The sequence below is a fragment of the Pristis pectinata genome, chromosome 3, assembly GCF_009764475.1.
Source record: "Pristis pectinata isolate sPriPec2 chromosome 3, sPriPec2.1.pri, whole genome shotgun sequence".
Lineage (NCBI taxonomy): Eukaryota > Metazoa > Chordata > Chondrichthyes > Rhinopristiformes > Pristidae > Pristis > Pristis pectinata.
In genome coordinates, this window is record NC_067407.1 from 78,919,772 (window position 1) to 78,940,315 (window position 20,544).

At 42.6% G+C, this 20,544-nt stretch overlaps 1 protein-coding gene across 1 annotated transcript in view; it reads left to right on the forward strand.

Annotated features, from left to right (window-relative positions):
* The window catches only part of adgb (androglobin), a 166,317-nt gene that overhangs the window by 27,459 nt on the left and 118,314 nt on the right, over window positions 1–20,544 (forward strand). Inside the window, exons 6-8 of the mRNA XM_052011225.1 lie at window positions 2,899–3,038; window positions 11,562–11,648; window positions 13,582–13,775. Of these exons, the coding sequence (XP_051867185.1) occupies window positions 2,899–3,038; window positions 11,562–11,648; window positions 13,582–13,775 (421 nt within the window). The remainder of the gene's footprint in view (window positions 1–2,898; window positions 3,039–11,561; window positions 11,649–13,581; window positions 13,776–20,544) is intronic.

The window sequence follows — 20,544 nt, forward strand, 5'->3', positions numbered from 1 at the left end:
ATATTTCTGAACACTTTTCAAGATAGTAATAATAATGAAATGTTTCATGGTATTCATTAATGACTGATATGGTATACCATTAGTTTAATTATGGGTAGTGTTAGAGTAAATATTTGAAGAAATGAAGTAATCATAGCAAGTACATGTAGGTTGATACAAAATGGGTAACTGTAGAAAACAGACATTTCTGACAGGGAGAAATCGGCTTACGGACAGTTCTCAGGAACAGAACCCTTACTTAATGAATGATTATCTTCTGACCTAGTCAAAGGCTGCCTTACTCCACAGAACTGTCCATACTGTACTAATAAAAAACGATAACGTCTCGAAATTCTTCAGTTCTGGGAAAGGCGGGTAACACATTTAAGTGTTGCACTGTTTGATGGAATTTCTAGGCCCCACGTTTAGAATTTCCTGTGGTAGTTTTAGAAAATACCATGCACATTTACATGTTCAAAGGCCTTTCCTTCGCTCAGTTTAGTGGATGGAGAAGAGTTACTGGGAGGAGAAGAGTTGTTAGTCATGGAGAAGTTTAATGCTCATTGCTAGCTGCCCTCAATGACCTGGTAGATTTACAAGCAGGGTCGGATGAAGGCCAGATAGCAGATTTCCCTTCTTAAAAGTTACAAGTGAGCTAATTGGGTTGAAGCGCTTTTAAGATGAACTATTTCTTCAATTTCCGTATTTCTTTAAACAATTCAAAGTCTAGAATTACCATGGGGAAACTTAAACTTAACAATAGTCCCTCTTTTTCCTTGTCTGCTTCCACTTATCACCCATCTGCCTTTTTCTCCCAACTCCACCGGTCTCCCACCTCGCTCCTTCTGCCCATCATCAACCCCCCTCCCATGTCCACCTATCACTTCCCAGCCCTGTCGCACCCCTCCCCCTCTGTACTCTCGGTCCTGAATGAGGGTCTGGACAGCATCGACAGTTCCTTTCTCCCCCACAGATGCTGCCTGACCCGCTGAGTTTCTCCAGCAGATTTTTTTGATCCAGATTCCAGAAACTGAAGTCTCTTGTTCTCTTGTGTCTCCATGGGGAAGTTAATGTTCAGTCATTGGGTGAATGAGGAGAAGAGGTTGCAGTACTCTGCAGGGAATTATTGGGGTCACAATCGAGTGGTGGAAGGATTGGGGTCAAGATCTGGAGGGGGTGGAGTCAAGCTCACAATCCTGTGGGAGGCCTTGACCAATGGGCAAGTAAATGACAAAGGAAACTATCTGTAGGTGGCTTTAAGCACTGGACTCCATGGGCATGCTGAGGAAAATCCCCTTTAAGTTATGCTGAAGTGATCCTCGCAATCGTTGCAAAGGCCCGTTTCTGCAGGAGTTGCCCACCTGTACAATTGCATTTAGTGAAAGCTGCATCCAAGCTTCTGTTGCATGCCATTGGACACCACTGTACAGGTCTGGACATCTCTGTGCCTTAGTGCGCCATAGCCATGAAGAGACCCGTTTGTAGTAGTTTATCAAGGAATTAGCAATTACCAGTTTTCCAATAAAATTCAATTAATATAAACTTTGGACCCCATGATAGAACTTCTCGGCCTATGAATCTGAATCTCACCATAGTTGCTTTAGAACACCCATAACACATTTAGGCCTCCCTATTTGCAGGTCCATGACGTTGCAGGTCATGGGCCATGGATGGGCATGACTAAGACGGGGCTATTGGAGTCATTGAGTGTCAGGTAGAAGCACCGGGGAACCGCAATCAGCTGCTGGAGGGTTGGAGTCAGTCCAATATCTGGTGGTGGCAGGGTCTGGGAGTTGCAATCAGTGCAAATTTTGTTGGTGGTGGCTCTGATGGAGGCCCAAAGGAGGGGTAGGTACATAACTTAGTGGGGACCAACCATCATAATCAATAGTCTGTGAGCAGCCCAGGCTAGCCATAATTCCATTACACTGAAGCAGGCTTTGCATTCATTGTGAAGACTTGCTTATGCACAAGTAAGGCGTGCACTGACAATTCATGTGAGCGAGACTGAATTTAAAAGAAGTGACATCCAATTGTGCATTGAATACCATCAAACGTCACTGCACATGACCAGATGCCTCTGTTCCCTAGCATGCTATATTCATGGAGCACCCTAAATGATTTAGTACCAGTCACCAAAGACTTGATAAGTACAAGTGCTCGGAAGAAATTCTATCACATAGCAAACATAAAAAATATGTGTGATAGAATTGTTTAAGTTTCACCATGGTGGTCCTAGAATTTGAATTGTTTAAAGAAATATTGTTGAAGAAATAGGTCATCTGAAAACTAGTTAAACCCCAATTGGTTCACTCATATCTTTTAAGAAAGCAAATCTGCTCTCTGGCCTTCGCTTGACTCGCAAACGAGTGCAGTTACTTCCTGACTGTCCCCTGAAGGTCGTTGAGTTGTATTAACCAGTGTTAGTTGATCTGCCCCCTCAGGGCAGCTAGGAACAAGTAGTAAATGCCAGCCTTGCCAATGTACACCCACCTCCAGAAAATTGATTTCTATAAGAAGATGGTAAGTAGGAGAGTTAACTGTGGGTTATCCTCTTACATTGCAATAGCTTACATTAGCTGTGGCACAGGATTGACTGCCCATTGCTGTGGGTACATGTGATGGTCCAGAGAACTGGGCAAGAATTATAAACAAAAGGAATGTGGTCAGAGGATGAATTCTCCATAAGATGCAGAATAGTTAATAATAGTTTAGTGTGTTTTAGGCTGAATATCATAATTAGATTTATAGTCTAGGTGCCGAGTCCTATTCATTAAAGTAATTACTGGTGTCAATCAGCTGCATATCTCAACACAGCAGGAGTGTGCTGCAATATGTTGTGCCGAATGGCATGGGCTGATTGGATTTGTCTGTTTACCAGACTTCCTGCTGACTGTTGGTCTTCCTGTCTCCTCCCAGGGGTGCTGGCGCAAGATTACACTGGATGACACCATGCCCTTCGACAAAAATGGCAACCTGCTGCTTCCAGCAACAACCTGTCAGGAGGAGCTCTGGCCAATGCTGCTATCAAAAGCACTCATTAAGCTTGCAGACATTGAGTATGTTAAAATCATCCCTTTAAGGTCACTATTCTCCATGAACGAGTTCAGCTGTTTACTAGAGTCAAAGAGTGATACAGCACGGATACAGGCCCTTCAGCCCAACAAGTCCAAGCTGACCATGGTGCTCACCCATTTAGTTCCAATTTCCTGCATTCAGCCCATATCCCTCTAAGCTCCTCCCCTCCATGTACCTATCCAAGTTCTTCTTAAATGATACCATTGTACCTGCCTTAACCACTTTCTCTGGCAGCTCATTCCATACACTCACCTCCCTCTACGTAAAAAAAGTTGCCTCTCAGGTCCCTTTTAAGTCTTTCCCCTCTCACCCTAAATTTATGCCCCCTAGTTTTGGACTCCCCTACCCTGGGGAAAAAACTGTTACCATCCACCCCTCATAATTTTAAACATTTCTATAAGGTCGCCCCTCATTATCCTATGTTCCAAGGAATAAAGACCTAGCCTGGCCAACCTCTCCCTATAACTCAGACCCTCTAGTCCTGGCAACATACTTGTAAATCTTTTCTGCACTCTTTCCAGTTTAACCACGTCTCTCCTATAACAGGGTGACCAAAACTGTACACAGTGCTCCAAGTGCGGCCTCGCCAATAATTTATCCTGAAGAAATTATCCTAGAAATAAAAGTCCTTCCCACTCCTGCTTAAGGTGCTGATGTGAAATCTTTGGTCATTTTTCTGACCTGTTCTGACCTGATTTTTCAGTCCAATTAGAATCACAGAATCATACAGCCCAGAGGCAGGCCATTTGGCCTATCACATCTGTGCTGTTTCTCTGAAAGAGCATTGCTCTTTCCTCGCATGCCTACAGTTTTTTTCTGGTTAACTATTTTTCCAACTCCCTATTGAAAGTTGTAGCTGAACCTGCTTTCAGCTTCTTCATTCCAGATTGTAACAGCTTGCTGTACATAATAAAAAAACTCATCTTTCTGTTTTCTTTCTTCAGTGACCTTAATTCTGTGCCCTGTTTGACGGCCCTCCTGCCAGTTTCTCAACTACTTACTTTCTTTAATCTTCTCTGTGGTAAGGATCACAATCTCAGCTGCTCTGGTCTCTCCTCAAAACTGAAGTCTCTATTCCTTGTACCATTCTAGTAAGTCTCTTCGGCACTAATAAACACCATAAGGAAATTAGGAGGAACGTTTTGACTGAGTCAATAAACTGAAAGGGTGCACAAAATGTTCACGGGGATGTTACCAAGACTGGAGGGTTTGAGTTATGAGGAGAGACTGGATAAGCTAGGACATTTTCCTTGGAGTGTAGGAGAGTGAGGGGTGACCATTTAGAAGTTTATAAAATAGCGAGGGGCATAGATAAGGTGAATACCACCGTCTTTTCCACAGGGTAGGGGAGTCCAAAACCACAGGGTGTAAGTTTAAAGTGAGAGGGGAAAGATTTAAAAGGGTCAACTTTTCACACAGAGGGTGATATGTATGTGCAACAATCTGCCCAAGGAAGTGGTAGATGTGGGTACTATTATGACATTTAAGAGACATTTAGACTCGTACATGGATAGGAAAGGTTCAGATGGATATGGGTCAAATGCAGGAAAATGGGACTAGCTCAGTTAGGTAAATTGGTTGGTATGGACAAGTTGGGCCAAAGGGACTGTTTTCCATCCTGTATAGCTCTATGACTCTGACAATATTCAAAATGTGGAACTCACTACCATCTGAAATGGTTGAAGAGCATTTAAGGGAAAGCTACATAAATTCAAGAGGACAAAAGGAATAGGATGCATTGATGAAGTGATTGACAACATCTGATGAGTATTGATAATACTCCAATCCCACACCACAGTTGTCAACTTTTACTTGCTCTGCAAAATGACCCGATAAGCCATTTCATTGCATCAACCTTTCCAGCAATTCTTACATCATGAAAATGAATCTTAAAATACCCAAGTTCAGAAAGTGCCAATATAACTGGGCTCCAACCCTCACCTTCAGCCCCAATTGATATGCCCTTCAGAGTTGACACAGGGCAGATTGCTTAGGATGGAAGCAAGCCAAAAGCTTTGCACAAGAGATTTCTTACATTAGAGACCAAAAGTAGATTGAGTGACTGCGTGGTGGGACATCTTTATTCAATCTACAAGTGTGAGCACAAACTTTCAGCCTTTCTCTTTACTCTCCGTCTCACTCCCCCTCCGACCTCTCTGTCTTCAGCCTTCTACACAAGCTCAAGGAGTAGCATGTCATCCTCTGACTGGGCATAATGCAGCTTTTGGCACTCATTGTTACATTGAACAATTTCAGGTGGTCAACATTTCCAATATGTGTATTTTGGAATTGGAATTGGTTTATTATTGTCAAATGTACCGAGGTACAGTGAAAAACTTGTCTTACATGCCATTTATACAAATCAATTCATTACAGAGTACATTGGCGTAGTACAAGGTAAAACAATAACTGAATGCAGAATAAAGTGTAACCGCTACAGGGAAAGTGTAGTGCAAATTGACAATAAGGTGCAAGGTCATAACGAGGTAGATTATGAGGTTAAGAGTCCACCTTTTCATATTAGGGAACCATTCAACAGTCTTATAACAGTGGGATAGATGTCCAGATTGATGTAGACAGGAGCATGTGCACTGCCCCCCTTTCTGAAGTCAATGAGCAGCTCTTTTGTTTTACTGACATTGAGGGAAAGGTTGTTGTCACTAAGTTCTCTATCTCCTTCCTGTACTCCGACTCATCATTATTTGAGATATGGCGCACTACAGTGGTATGATCTGCAAACTTGTTAGAGCAGAATCTGGCCATGCAGTCAAAGGGAGTGTATAGGGAGTGGAGAAGTGGGCTGAGGACGCAGCCGTGTGGGGCATCAGTGCTGAGACTAATTATGGCGGAGATATTGCTGCCTATCCTTACTGATTGCAGTCTGTTGGTCAGAAAGTCATGGATCCAGTTGCAAAGGGTGGTATTGAGTCCCAGGTCTTGGAGTTTGGTGATTAGTTTGCTTGGAATTATAGTACTGAAGGCGGAGCTGTAGTCAATAAACAATAGTCTAACATAGGTGCCTTTACTGTCCAGATGCTCCAGAGGTGAGTGTATGGCCAGGGAGATGGCATCTGCCATAGACCCCTTTTGGCAGTAGGTGAATTTCAGTGGGTCGATGTTGTTTGGGAGGCTGGAGTAGATGCAGCCCCTTGAAGCACTCTGCATCCACTCCACTTTCTTCTGGTAATGATATTTATTTTACATTTATACCACTTGCAGACTTGCATTATCATTTTCTTCCAGCTTTTACAATCAACCTTTTAGACATTCAAGCCTCACCTGCCTTCATCCCTATCGCAGATCTTTTCCACACCAAAATCTTCTGTACCTTAAAACTTGCTTCAACCGGATGAAAGATCATTGATCTGAAATGTTAACTCTGTTTCTCTCTCCATACAAACTGCCAAACCTGCTGAACATTTCCAGCATCCACATAATTTTGCTTTTGATTAAGAGTTTCCATAATCTATTTATAATGATCATGCTACTACTGTTTGTGTGCTTGTCAGTATACTGCAGAATGAATTTGTTTTGCAGTTAAAGATTGCAACCGCTCTGCTAGAATTCTGTTTGGCAAGAGCTCACTTTTTTAGATAAGCTAAGTCAAGACTTTTTGGTTGTTATCTGGAGCATATCATAAAAACTTAGATATTACTTTGCCTTAAACACTGCCTCAGGGTGCTGGTTCTTCCTGTAAGTTGACTGAATGTCTTAGGTTTTGGAGTGTTCCCCTACATGTTTAATCTTACAATAGTACAACCTGGTTTGTGACAGTTCAACAGTATTATGTACGACAGTTCATTAGGAAATTGAGAAATGACTGGAATAAAACATACCCCATTAAATAGTAGCCAAATTGCATTACACTAAAATACAATATGAAAAGCATACCTGAATAGGGATTGGCACTCTGACACTACAGGTAGTGCTGCTGTTGCACTACTCCAGTGTTCTGGGTTTGATCCAGATCTCCAGTGCTGTCTGGGTAGACTATGCACTTTCATTTCTTGAGGCAGCACAGTATTGCAGTCATTAGGACTGCTGCTGCACAGCTCCAGTGACCTGGGTTCAATCCTGATCTTGGGTCCTGCCTGTGTGGAATTGCAATGGTTTCCCCTGGATGCTCTGGTGTCCTCCCACATCCCAAAGACATACTGTAGGTTAATCAATCACTCTAAGGGTGTAAAAGTAGAAAGGTGGATGGGCTAAAGTACATTTACTTAAATGCAAGAAGTATCAGGAATAAGGGTGATGAACTGAGAGCTTGGATAAGTACATGGGACTATGATATTGTGGCTCTTGCAGAGACTTGGCTGTCACCAGGGCAAGAATGGATATTGAATATTCCTGGATTTCAGTGTTTTAAAAGGGATAGGGAGGGGAGAGAAGAGGAGGAGGGGTGGCATTACTGGTCAGGGATACTACTACAACTGCAGAAAGGGTGGATAATGTAGAAGGATCCTCTCTAGAATCAGTATGGGTGGAAGGTAGGAACAAGAAAGGAGCAGTTACTGTACTGGGAGTATTCTGTAGGCCCCCAGATAGCGGCAGGGATACTGAGGAGCAGATTGGGAGGCAGATTTTGGAAAGGTGCAAGAATGACCGGGTTGTTTTCATGGGAGACTTCAACTTCCCAAATATTGATTGGCACCTGCTTAGTACCAAAGGTTTAGACAGGGCAGAGTTTGTTAAGTGTGTCCAGGACGGATTCCTGTCACAGTATGTTGACAGGCCGACAAGAGGGAATGCCATATTAGATCTAGTATTAGGTAATGAACCGGGTCAGGTGAGAGATCTCTCAGTGGGGGAGCATTTGGGGGACAGTGACCACCGCTCCCTAACCTTTAGCATTGTCATGGACAAGGATAGGAGCAAACAGGACAGGAAGATATTTAATTGGGGAAGGGAAAATTATGAGGCTATAAGGCCGGAACTTGCAAGAGTAAATTGGATGACATTTTTGAAGGGAAATGTACTATGGGGATGTGGTCATTGTTCAGGGATCTCTTGCAGGATGTTAGGGATAAATTTGTCCTGGTGTGGCAGGGTGAAGGAACCGTGGGTGACAAGAGAGGTGGAACAACTAGTTAGGAGGAAGAAGGCAGCATACATAAGGTGTAGGCAGCAGGGATCAGATAGGGCTCATGAGGAATATAGGGTAGCAAGGAAGGAACTTAAGAAGGGGCTGACGAGAGCAAGAAGGGAACATGAAAAGGCATTGGTGAGTAGGGTTAAGGAAAATCCCAAGGCTTTTTTCACTTATGTGAAGAGCAGAAGAATTATGAGAGTAAAGGTAGGACCGATTAGAAACAAAGGTGGGAAGATGTGCCTGGAAGCTGTGGAAGTGGGTGAGGTTCTCAATGAATACTTCTCTTCAGTATTCACCAAGGAGAGGGGACTTGATGATGCTGAGGACAGTGTTGGTAAGGTTAATGTTCTAGAGCATGTAGATATCAAGAGAGAGGATGTGTTGGAGCTGTTAGAAAATATTAGGACAGATAAGTCCCCAGGGCCTGACGGAATAGCCCCCAGGCTGCTCTGCGAGGAGATGGAGGAGATTGCTGAACCATTGGCTAGGATCTTTGAGTCCTCGTTGTCCACGGGAATAGTACCGGAGGATTGGAGGGTGGCAAATGTTGTCCCCTTATTCAAAAAAGGTAGTAAGGAAAGTCCAGGGAATTACAGACCAGTGAGCCTTACGTCTGTGGTGGGCAAGCTGTTGGAAAGGATTCTTAGAGATAGGATCTATGAACATTTAGAGAATCATGGACTGATTAGGGACAGCCAGCATGGCTTTGTGAAGGGAAGATCATGTCCCACAAATCTGATAGGATCCTTTGAGGAGGTGACCAGGCAGATTGATGAGGGTAGTGCAGTAGATGTGGTCTACATGGACTTTAGTAAGGCGTCTGACAAGGTTCCACATGGTAGGCTTCTTCAGAAGGTCAGAGGGCATGGGATCCAGGGAAGCTTGGCCGTGTGGATTCAGAATTGGCTTGCCGGTAGAAAGCAGAGGGTTGTGGTGAAGGCAGTGCATTCAGATTGGAGGGCTGTGACTAGAGGTGTCCCACAAGGATCAGTTCTGGGACCTCTACTTTTCGTAATATTTATTAATGACTTGGATGAAGGGGTAGAAGGGTGGCTTAGCAAGTTTGCAGACGACACAAAGGTTGGTGGTGTTGTGGATAGTGTGGGGGACTGTTGAAGATTGCAGAGGGATATTGATAGGACGCAGAGCTGGGCTGAGAAGTGGCAGATGGAGTTCAATCCAGAGAAATGTGAGGTGGTACACTTTGGAAGGACAAACTGCAAGGCGGAGTACAAGGTTAATGGCAGGATTCTGGGGAGTGTGGAGGAGCAGAGGGATCTGGGGGTTCATATCCACAGATCACTGAAAGTTGCCTCACAGGTGGATAGGGTAGTTAAGAAAGCTTATGGGATGTTAGCTTTCATAAGTTGTGTGATCGAGTTTAAGAGCCGCAAGGTAATGATGCAGCTCTACCAAACTCTGGTTAAACCACACTTGGAGTACTGTGTCCAGTTCTGGTCGCCTCATTACAGGAGGGTTGTGGAAGCGTTGGAAAGGGTGCAGAGATTTACCAGGATGCTGCCTGGTTTGGAGATTATGCATTATGAGGAGAGACTAAGGGAGCTAGGGCTTTACTCTTTGGAGAGAAGGAGGAGGAGGGAAGACATGATAGAGGTATACAAAATATTAAGAGGAATAGATAGAATAGACAGCCAGTGCCTCTTTCCCGGGGCACCAATGCTCAACACAAGAGGGCATGGCTTTAAGGTAATGGGTGGGAAGTTCAAGGGAGATATCAGAGGGAGGTTTTTTACCCAGAGAGTGGTTGGGGCATGGAATGTGCTGCCTGGGGTAGTGGTGGAGGAAGGTACATTGGTCAAATTCAAGAGATTGTTAGATAAGCATATGGAGGAATTTAAAATAGAGGGATATGTGGGAGGAAGGGGTTAGATAGTCTTAGGCGTGGTTTAAATGTTGGCACAACATTGTGGGCCGAAGGGCCTGTTTTGTGCTGTAGTGTTCTATGGTTCTAAATTCACCCTGGTGTAGGTGGCTAGTGGCAGAATTAGAGGATGTTGATGGGCATATGAGAGGGAATAGGTTATAGGGAAATGTGCCAGGTGGAATTGCTCTGAGATCCTGCATAAACTTGATGGGTCTTATGGTCTCCAATATCAGAGGGAAATTTGGAATTCCTAGTATTTTCTCTTCATCATACCGCAGATCAGCAACTTAAAAAAAACGCTTAATTTAAAGCTTTACCCTTAGTTCCTGCAGAATCTATTCCCTGTTGGTTTGAGATTCATGGGAATATGTCCACTGTATAAAAATTGCTGCCTCGAGTCAGAAGCATGAGGGTTCTCCTCCAGAGATTCATGTATATGATCCAGTTAGACATTGCATTTCCATATTGAAGGAATGCTGCAGTGTCAGAAGTGCTACTGTTTGACTGAGACATTAAGGTGTGCCCCTGTCTGTTCTCTTATATGAATGTAAAGGATTATCTGCGAAACAGTAGTTCCTAGTTGGTACTTGCCTAAAAAAAATCCAAAAAATCAATGAATACGCCAATCACAAAGGTTAATAGTGATTAATCATGAGTCCAAGCAACAATATTAATGTTAAACGCACTACATTTCTCCACATTAGGAGGTCATCTTTTTGATTTAAGCAATATAATTTCAGATTATCTTGCCCTTACAGGTTTTGATTAAACACCAATTGTCACTGCTTCTGAGCCTTTTTATCTCAATCTATAAAATAAGGAGGGGGTACTCCTCACTCCTCCAACACCATTCTTGTGCAGCTCACCTTCCCTTTGTCCCACGATTGGCAATCATTCTTTGAGCTGAGTAAGGCCTGAACTTTAAAATTCCCTCCTTAAACTCGCACATTTTTTTTCCTGAAAACTTGCCCCCTGACCAGAATTGTAGTCAGCTTCTGATTATCTCCTCCTTTGGCTTACTTTCCAAAGTTGTCTGATTGCAGTTCTGGGGGCCTTGGGATACCAACCTATATCGTGGTCAATCAGAATATGCTTTTGTCAATAAACTATTAAAATGCAATTAGCATATCAACAATTTTTGTCCCTGCTTTTTTAAAAAAATTGTGTGAATGCACATTATTTTCAAACACAATTCTTTCACCTACTCCCAATGTTTCAAAAATAAAAATAACAAGGCAAACAATACAAACACCGAAGTATGAGGGCTCCCTTCTGAGGCATACAAGCAAAAAATATATCGCAAGCAAAAAGCAAACAACAAGGTAGTACAGATATCAATTACAGTGTATTTCAAAAGAAAGATGAAAAAGACCTTCATTTTCATAGCCACTTGCACAACCTCAGAACATCAATTTGAATCATAGTTACTGTCGTAACAGGAAATGCCATGGTCAAGTTTGCACAGCACGATCCCTTCTGTGAGATACTTCAGCAGTATACTTTTGTAATCCCACTGTTTTATGTTAATAGCATGATTACAACAGGAAGAAAAGAATTGGGGGACTTCACAGTTTTGCATGCTCTTACTGGCTGGCGTCCTGAAATCATCCCACTCCGGTATGTACCTGTGAAATGATTCATTTGGATTGTCCAACTTAAATATGTTAGTGTGTTTGTCAAGGTAGATTTAACATTTGAAATGGGTGTATCATTAAATTGTAATAACTTACGGAAATAATCTTAGGGCACACCATTTAAAATGATCTGTCCCTTCAAAGCTGGTTGTACGTTATCACTTTCCTTATTCCACCTGTCATGGTCATGCCTTCAGCTATCTAGTATCATGTTCTTTGGCTCAGTGTTAAATTTTGAAAAAAGAGTTTAATTTCAAAGGTGAGGTGAAAGTGATTGTCCTTAATATCAAGGCATCATTTGATCAAGTGTGGCATCAAGGAAGTTTGGTAAAACTGATTAATGAGAATCAAAGGGAAAACCCAACATTGGATTTAGATACATCTCACACAAAGAAAAATGATTGTGGTTGTTGGAAGTCAATCATGTCGGTCTCAGGACATCACTGCAAGATTTCCTTTGGACAATATCTTGGCCCAACCATCTCCAGGTGCTTCCTTCCTTTCATCTTGAGGTCAAAAATGGGGCTGCTTGCTCATGATCAAACAGTGTTCAGTTCCATTCATAACTCCATGAGAAATGAAGTATCTTTTCAAGCAGCAAGACATTCAGGTATGAACTGAGATGTGGTAAGTAACATTGGTGCCTGTTGGAGGGACTTGTGTGTTTGGCCTGCACCTTGAATCTGTCTTTTACATGGGGCCCAGTCGTCCTCTTAACTACAATGATACAAACTTTTCCAATTTTCTCATGATTCCCGAAGATTCCTTCTTCAATGCCATATGTAAGGCAATGACTGTTTTCAGCAAAAAAAAGTCAAACAACCTTACCTTTGACATTCAATGGCATTCCCATCCCTGAGTACTTCGTTGTCAATTCCCTGGGGCTCACCATTGACCAAAATCTTTACTGGATGAGCTAAATAAACACCATGCCACAGAACAGGTCCAAACCTGAATACCTGCAGCAAGTGATTCCATTTCTGATTCTGCAAAGCCTCTCTACATCTGCAAGGAACAATTTCTTTACACAGGTTATAATCTGAAATTCATTGCCTGTTGGTGTGGTGGAAACAATCAGTCTAGGTTTTCCAAGGGGAATTACATTAGCAGTTGATGGAAAATAGTTTGTAAAACAAAGGAAGAAGCAGGAGAATGAACTGACTCAAATGTTCTACAAAGAACCAGCATGGACTTGATGAGGCAAATGATATCCTTCAGTGCTGTAATGATTCCAGAAGGCCGGAGTGCAATAGAAAATTTTCCATTTGCCTGGATGAAGCAGCTTGTTTATTTGGTACCACATCCACCACCCTATACATTCACTTCCCTCATTGCTCTCTGCACTGCAGATGCTCACTTCGGTTACTTTAACAGCATGTCCCAAACCCACAACAGAAAATGCATGGAAACACCATGACCAGCAGATTCGCTTCCAAGTTCCCTTCCAGAATTTCATCACTGTAGCTTCACCGTTGCTGTGTTCAAATCCCGGAACTCCGTGCCCAACAAAACTGGGGGCATGCTTTCACGAGAAGGAGTTCAGAAGTTCAAAAAGATGACCACCACTTCTCAAGGAAATTAGGAACAGGCAGTAAATTCAAGCCTTGCCAATGCTGCCCATAGCCTACAAATGAATATTAAAACATAGTGAACCATTCCTGTTAAACCTAATGGGCTTTTTGTAGACATTCTTATGCTGATGTTTCAGTACAATGACTGACTTTGTGTAGTTACACTTCTGGTAGGATAGCTGAAATTTTACTTGTATGAATATTTAATTTTTTTTAATTAGTTCTTTGTACCTCCTTTCCAAATTCCAGCAATACATTTTTGCATCTTATACTTTAATACATGCATGTCATGAATAAGGAAGATATTCCAAAACGCTGCAATTGGTCTTTTGCTATTTTTTCCAGATCTGAAGAGTCTGAAAAAAACTGGTCCTTTCTGAAGACTATGGTACCAGAGTTTAGTTTGACAAATCGGGAACATGTAAGTCAGGAACAGGCTGCAGATGTGGCCAATTTAGCAGACTTGGTGGAAAATGCTAAAAAGGAGAATGAGGCGAAGGTAGATAGTATCGTCAAACCAGCAGAAAAAGTTGTCAAAGGTACAGTCATTCTTTTTTTAAAAAACATCACGAAGACCATGTACTTCCACCTCTCTAATTTATAGTCTCCTCCACTGTCCTTATTCCTTTGTTGATGAAACCTCTATCAATACTTTTGTTTCTTACAGGATGTCATAATAGCCTGCTGGCTGACCTGTCAATATCTGTCCTCTGCAATCTTAAATTCATCCAAAATTCCATTGCCAGTATCCTAATGCAACAATTCCTATTTAATCAAATGTTCCCAGGTCTGGCATCCCCTGTATTTCCTTCATTTTCCTTGCTTCACAAGTGCAGCGATCCACCATTGGAGGCTCTACCCTAAGATCTGGAATTTTTGTCCTCAGCATCTCCTCCTTTAAGTTGCTTCTTAAATCCTATCTGTTTCATCAAATTTTTGATCACCTGTCCCAAATGTTTCTCCGTGTCGATCCTTATCCTATAATACTTCTACAATAAACCTTAGACTATTTGTAATGTTAACAATGCAATTAAGTGCACATTGTTGCTGAATGCATGTAACTGTTTCCTGGTTTTAATATTTTGTTTTCATACTTTTTAAAAATGCAGTTTCAGCTTTAGTATTTATATTTTCAATGCTCCAAAGAAATATATATATTCATGTAATAATATTTCTCAGATGGTACTTTTAATGAAGGTGACAGAAGTATCGGCCTGGATTATTTTGAGTAGGATTTGCTGCCTAGAATTTGTGTCCACATTACCCCTTCCTCTGCACTTCTCTAGATCTGCAAGCTTACTATCACTGGTGTAGATGGTCCTGAAGCAATAGCAGGACCTCAAATGATGTAATTGGGTGGGCTGGGACAAACCACACCCTCAGTACTCCTCTAGAAGTCTTTGACAGCTGGCAAAACTTCACTCAGCTTTGCCATCTGTTAACACTTTTGATGTTTTTCAATATCTGACATTCAGAAACAATGAAAAGCTGTTAAGAATGAAATAAACCAATTCTTTCTTTTTAAAAAAACAAAATCAACTATAGACACATAAAAGTACTTGTAAATAATTAAAAACAGTAAACCAAATGCAAATAATTAAACACATTGAAACTTACATTATGCTTACCTTTCTTCCCTGTAGTCTCACAATGCCCATTAAAATAAATGTGCTTGCAGAGAATCTCTGCTCGACCCTCTTCACTGTTGGAATCCACAGGGAATCCCGTGGTAGAGTGCAGCATGGAAATCACTGGCAAATAAGTTTGAGATTCCTGCATTTCTGCAGGATTCTTTCCTTTGCAAGGGAGTCTTGAAGCTTACCTGCATTTATGCTTCAAAATTCTAGCAATCCATTGTATTATTTATCAGTAGAATGAGTGTGCTAGGTCACTCTTCAGTTGAATTAAACTTTAGCTATCGTTGGGTGTTTTCAGCTCCTTTTTACCCACCATATTGTTCAATGATCAAAAATTCATTGCCAAGATTTAGTGGTTAAAAGCAACTCAATTACTGTGAGATTGGATCTATACCCACCCTTCTAAGACCATAAGACATAGCAGCAGAATTAGTCCTTTCGGCTCTTCGAGTCTGCTCCGCCATTCAATCATGGCTGATTTATTTTTCCCTCTCAACCCCATTATCCTGCCTTCTCCCCATAACCTTTGATGCCCTTACTAATCAAGAACCTGCCAGCCTCCACTTGCAATGACTTGGCCTCCACAGCCGTCTGTGGCAATGAATTCCACAGATTCACCACCCTCTGGCTAAAGGGACGTCCTGCTATTCTCTCTGGTTCTAGACTCTCCCACTACTGGAAACATCCTCTCCACGTCCACTCTATCCAGGCCCTTCAATGTTCAGTAGGTTTCAATGAGATCCCACCACCCCCCCATCCTTCTAAAGTCCAGTGAGTACAGGCCTAGAGCCATCAAATGCTCCTCATGCATTAACCCTTTCATTCCTGGGATCATTCTCCTAAACCTCCTCTGGACTTTCTCCAATGCCATCACATCCTTCCTCAGATATGGGGCCCAAAACTGCTCACAATACTCCAAATGTTGTCTGACCAATGCCTTATAAAGCCTCAGCATTACATCCTTGCTTTTATATTCTTGTGCTCTTGAAATGAATGCAAACATTGCCTTTACCTTCCTTACTACCGACTCAACCTGCAAGTTAACCTTTAGGGAATCCTGCACTAGGACTCACAAGTCCCTTTGCACCTCCATTTTCTGAATTCGGTCCCCATTTAGAAAATAGTCTGTGCTTTTATTCCTTCTACCAAAGTGCATGACCATACACTTCCCTATGCTGTATTCCATCTGCCACTTCTTTGCCCATTCTCCCAACCTGTCCATGTCCTTCTGCAGACTGCTAGCTTCCTCAACACTACTTGTCCCTCCACCTATCCTTGTATCATCCACAAACTTGGTCACAAAGCCCTCAATTCCATCATCCAGATCATTAACATACAACATGAAAAGTAGCAGATCCAACACTGACCACTGCAGAACACCTTTAATCACCAGCAGCCAACCAGAAAATGCCCCCTTTATTCCCACTCTTTGCCTTCTGCCAGTCAGCCAATCTTCTATCCATGCTAGTACCTTTCCTATAATACCACAGGCTCCTATCTTGTTTAGCAGCCTCATGTGCAGCACCTTATCAAAGGCCTTCTGAAAATCCAAGTAAACAACATCCATTGCCTCTCCTTTGCCTATCCTGCCTGTTACTTCCTCAAAGATTCCAGCAGATTTGTCAGGCAAGATCTCTCCTTAGGGAAACTATGCTGACTTCCACCTATTTAATCATGACCTTCCAAGTACCCCAAAACCTCATCCTTAGTAATGAACTCTAACATCTTACCAACCACTGAAGTCTGGCTAACTGGCCTATAATTTGCTGTCTTTTGCCTCCCTCCCTTCTTAAAGAGTGGAGTGGCATTTGTCATTTTCCAGTCCTCCGGAACCATTCCCAAATCCAGTGATTCTTGAAAGAGCACTACTAATGCCTCCGCATTTTCTTCAGCAATCTCTTTCAGTACCCTGGGGTGTAGTCCATCCAGTCCAGGTGACTTATCTGCCTTCAGACTTTTCAGTTTCCTCAGCACCTTCTCCTTAGTAATAGCGACCTATTACCTCTGATAGAAGTCATAGAACTTCTCACCCCTGACTCTCTCGAATTTCTGGCACGTTGCTGGTGTCTTCCACAGTGAAGACTGACGCAAAATGCTTATTCATTTCGTCTGCCATTTCTTTGTTCTCCATTACTACCTCTCCAGTATCATTTTCCAGTGGTCCAATGTCCACTCTTGCCTCTCTTTTACTCTTTATACATCTGAAAATACTTTTGGTATCCTCTTCTATATTATTGGCTAGCTTACCTTTATATTCCTCATATTTCATATTTTCTCCCCTTATTGCATCTTTAGTTGCCTTCTGTTGGTTTTTAAAAGCTTCCCAATCCTCTAGCTTCCCACTAATTTTTGCAGTATTGTATGCCCTCTCTTTTGCTTTTATGCTGTCTTTGACATCCGTCATCAGCCATGGTTGCCTCATCCTCACTTTAGAATGCTTCTTCTTCTTTGGGATGAACTGATCCTGTGTCTTCCAAATTACTCCCAGAAACTCCTGCCATTGCTACTCTACCGTCATTCCTGCTGGGGTCCCCTTCCAGTCAGCTTTGGCCAGCTCCTCCCTCGTGCCTCTGTAGTTACCTTTACTCAACTGTAATACTGATACATCCGATTTCAGCTTCCCCTCTCAAACTGCAGGGTGAATTCTTTCATATTATGATCACAGCCTCCTAAGGGTTCCTTTACCTTAAGCTCCCTAATCAAATCTGGTTCATTGCACAACATCAAATCCCGAATTGCCTTTTCCCTAGTTGACTCAACCACAAGCTGCTCTAAAAAGCCATCTCATAGGCTTCCTACAAATTCCTTCTTCTGGAATCCAGTACCAAATTGATTTTCCCAATCTACCAGCATATTGAGATCCCCCATGACCACAATGACAGTAGTGTAGCGGTTTGCATAACACTATTACAGCGCCAGTGACCCGGGTTCAATTCCGGCCGCTGTCTGTAAGGAGTTTGTACATTCTCCCCGTGTCTGCGTGGGTTTCCTCCGGGTGCTCCGGTTTCCTCCCACGTTCCAAAGACATACGGGTTAAGAAGTTGTGGGCATGCTATGTTGATGTCGGAAGTGTGGTGACACTTGTGGGCTGCCTCCAGAACACTCTACACAAAAGATGCATTTCACTTGGCCAATGTCCCACAAATTCAAACCCATTTCTCCCACACCAGTCTTTGAGCCATGTATTTAATTCTCTGATCTTATTGACCCTGTGCCAATTTGCACGTGGCTCATGTAGCAATCCAGAGATTATTTGGTTCTGCTTTTTAATCTAGTCCCGAGCTGCTCAAATTCACTCAGCAGAGCCTCTTTCCTTGTTCTACCTACATCGTTGGTACCCACATGGACCATGACAACTGGATCTTTCCCCTCCCATTCCAAATTCCTTTGCAGGTCAGATGAGATGTCCTGAACCTGGGCACCAGGCAGGCAACACAACCTTCAGGTCTCTCGATCCTTGTGACAGAGAATTGTGTCTATTCCCCTGACTATGCTATCTTAGAATATAAATCACTGTAGGTTGCCTTTAATATATAGAGTGGAAGAGGAAACGAGGAAGGCACACAAGTTCAGGCTGCACTAAAGGAGAAGGTAATCATTTAGGAAGGCTCTGCCACAAAGGTGCAGAGACCATGCTAGCTGCTTGATGATGTCTCAGAGGATGTCGACTTAGGGAGACAGAGGTTCAGTAAGACGACAGCAAAGGCATGTTAAGCCAGTGGAGCGCGGAGGGCCCATCCCAATTTTGGTTGGTCCCTTTCCAGTAGCAATATTCTATCATGCACAAAGCTCTGCCATTGCTGAAGTAGAGAGGAAGAAAGGCCAATTGTGCATCATGAAGGCTTGGGAATGCATTGATTAGGGATGGTGTTGGGCTGGGTCAGACCAGAAGTTAGGTGGGTGAGGTAGGTTGTTGGAGTCTCCAAAGGTCAGCACACTGGGGATCAGAGACACAATCAGATGGTGAGGTTGGAAAGTTTTAGAGATGTGATTGGGCTCGGATTTGATAAGGAACTGGTGGTGAAGTGGATGCTAGTTATAGAAGTGATTGGGCCAAGATCCAGCTTGGAGGAGGGGCATGGTGGAGTCAGAGACCATATCGGTGGAGGGTGAGGGTGGGTGGGTTCATTCAAATGATTTTGGCAGCAAATATTGCAAGGGGCAGCTGGTGCAAACAAACTCTGAGAAAAGGATTTGCCTGCGAGAAATTGATGCATGGGACTTTCTGGCCCCAGTCTACCTAAGGCTGGTCCTGCTGAAGTAATGCAGAAGCAAGCTTCAGATGTCTTGTTTAGAATTGTTTCTATGTGAGTGGCCTGGATTATCCTCAGCCTTCAAGGTACAAATGAATTTTGGATATGACATTACAATGTGCATTACATTTGGTTTGATCTCACTGCTTATGTCTCTGGACATCATACATGGAGGATCCAAAATAAGTGTTAGAAACTGCTCACTCAATGCATGTATGATTGATAATACAGAACTGTTACGCAATGTAAAAGGTTTCCTTGCTTTCTGTCTCTTCAATGTGCACCTAAAACGCAAGGTGGGTCTAATGTGCACATTTTTAGGGTGTACTGAATGCCATTGTGCTTATCCTTGTGCTTTAATATTCTGATTTAAGTATATCCTGTTGCTTTATCCAATAATTCAGGACTGGGAAACCACTGGTGCTTGACTTAACAAGGGTGTTGCAATGCTCTTGGAATGTAGGCAGAGGTGAAAGTAAGCCAGTAAGAAAGTAGACAATGCAATTTAGTATAAATGAGTTAAAATAACAAAATTAGCAATATGATGAAACCAGCAAGAAATGTAACTTCCTTTTACCCCTGAATAAAGGTTGCTCTTGACATATTTGCTTCTGAGTCTTGGGAGGAACACTTCGGGTGATTGCCTCGTTACTACACATTTTGTATTTGAGCTTTCGACTGAGACAACATAGTAGGGTGAAGAGGTCACAAGAAGCTGTTATTAGGGAGAGAATGGTGTCATGAAGATGAACTGTAGCTACAACATTCATTCTTGGTTCTGGTTACAACTGCATCCTGATTGATGGTGAACATGTTAGACTCTGGAGATGGAGTTCGGGAAGCTGTTTGCTGTCACCCACTCGAAGCAGTTCCCCAAGATCTGAAGCTGGTGTTCAAGCATCTGCATCACTGTTCCAAATAGCCTAGCAGTTTGTTTCTGATGCCCTAATTCAATCCAGGTAAAGCTGTGTTACATCCTCCTTAGATGTTAGCAGTGAGGATAGTGTTGCACTTCCCCTATACTAGTTACTGGTGCTCAGATATGGCTGTTAGTGTGCTTTTGTGAGTGTGATGCTCATTCATCATCCTTCCCTTCAGATATCAGCGATTAGGCACTGCATCCTCTTCTTTTTGTCAGAACTCCACTCTTACCCTCTAGCACAGTTATGTATCTTAGTCAATGAAAACCTTGATTGTAACAATATATAGCCCTTGGCTGGCTCTCAGTGGATAGATGAATAACTGAAGAAGAGCAAGCAGCTGAGAATCCAGGTGGCAAGGCATGGAATGTTACTTGCCATTTTTTCATTTCACTTCTTCTCAGTGGCTTCATGCTCAGGTTTGTGCAGAGAAGAAAGAAACGAAGGAATGGGATGACCCTTAGCCACTATCATGGTGGCGTTGAAATCATGTTTATC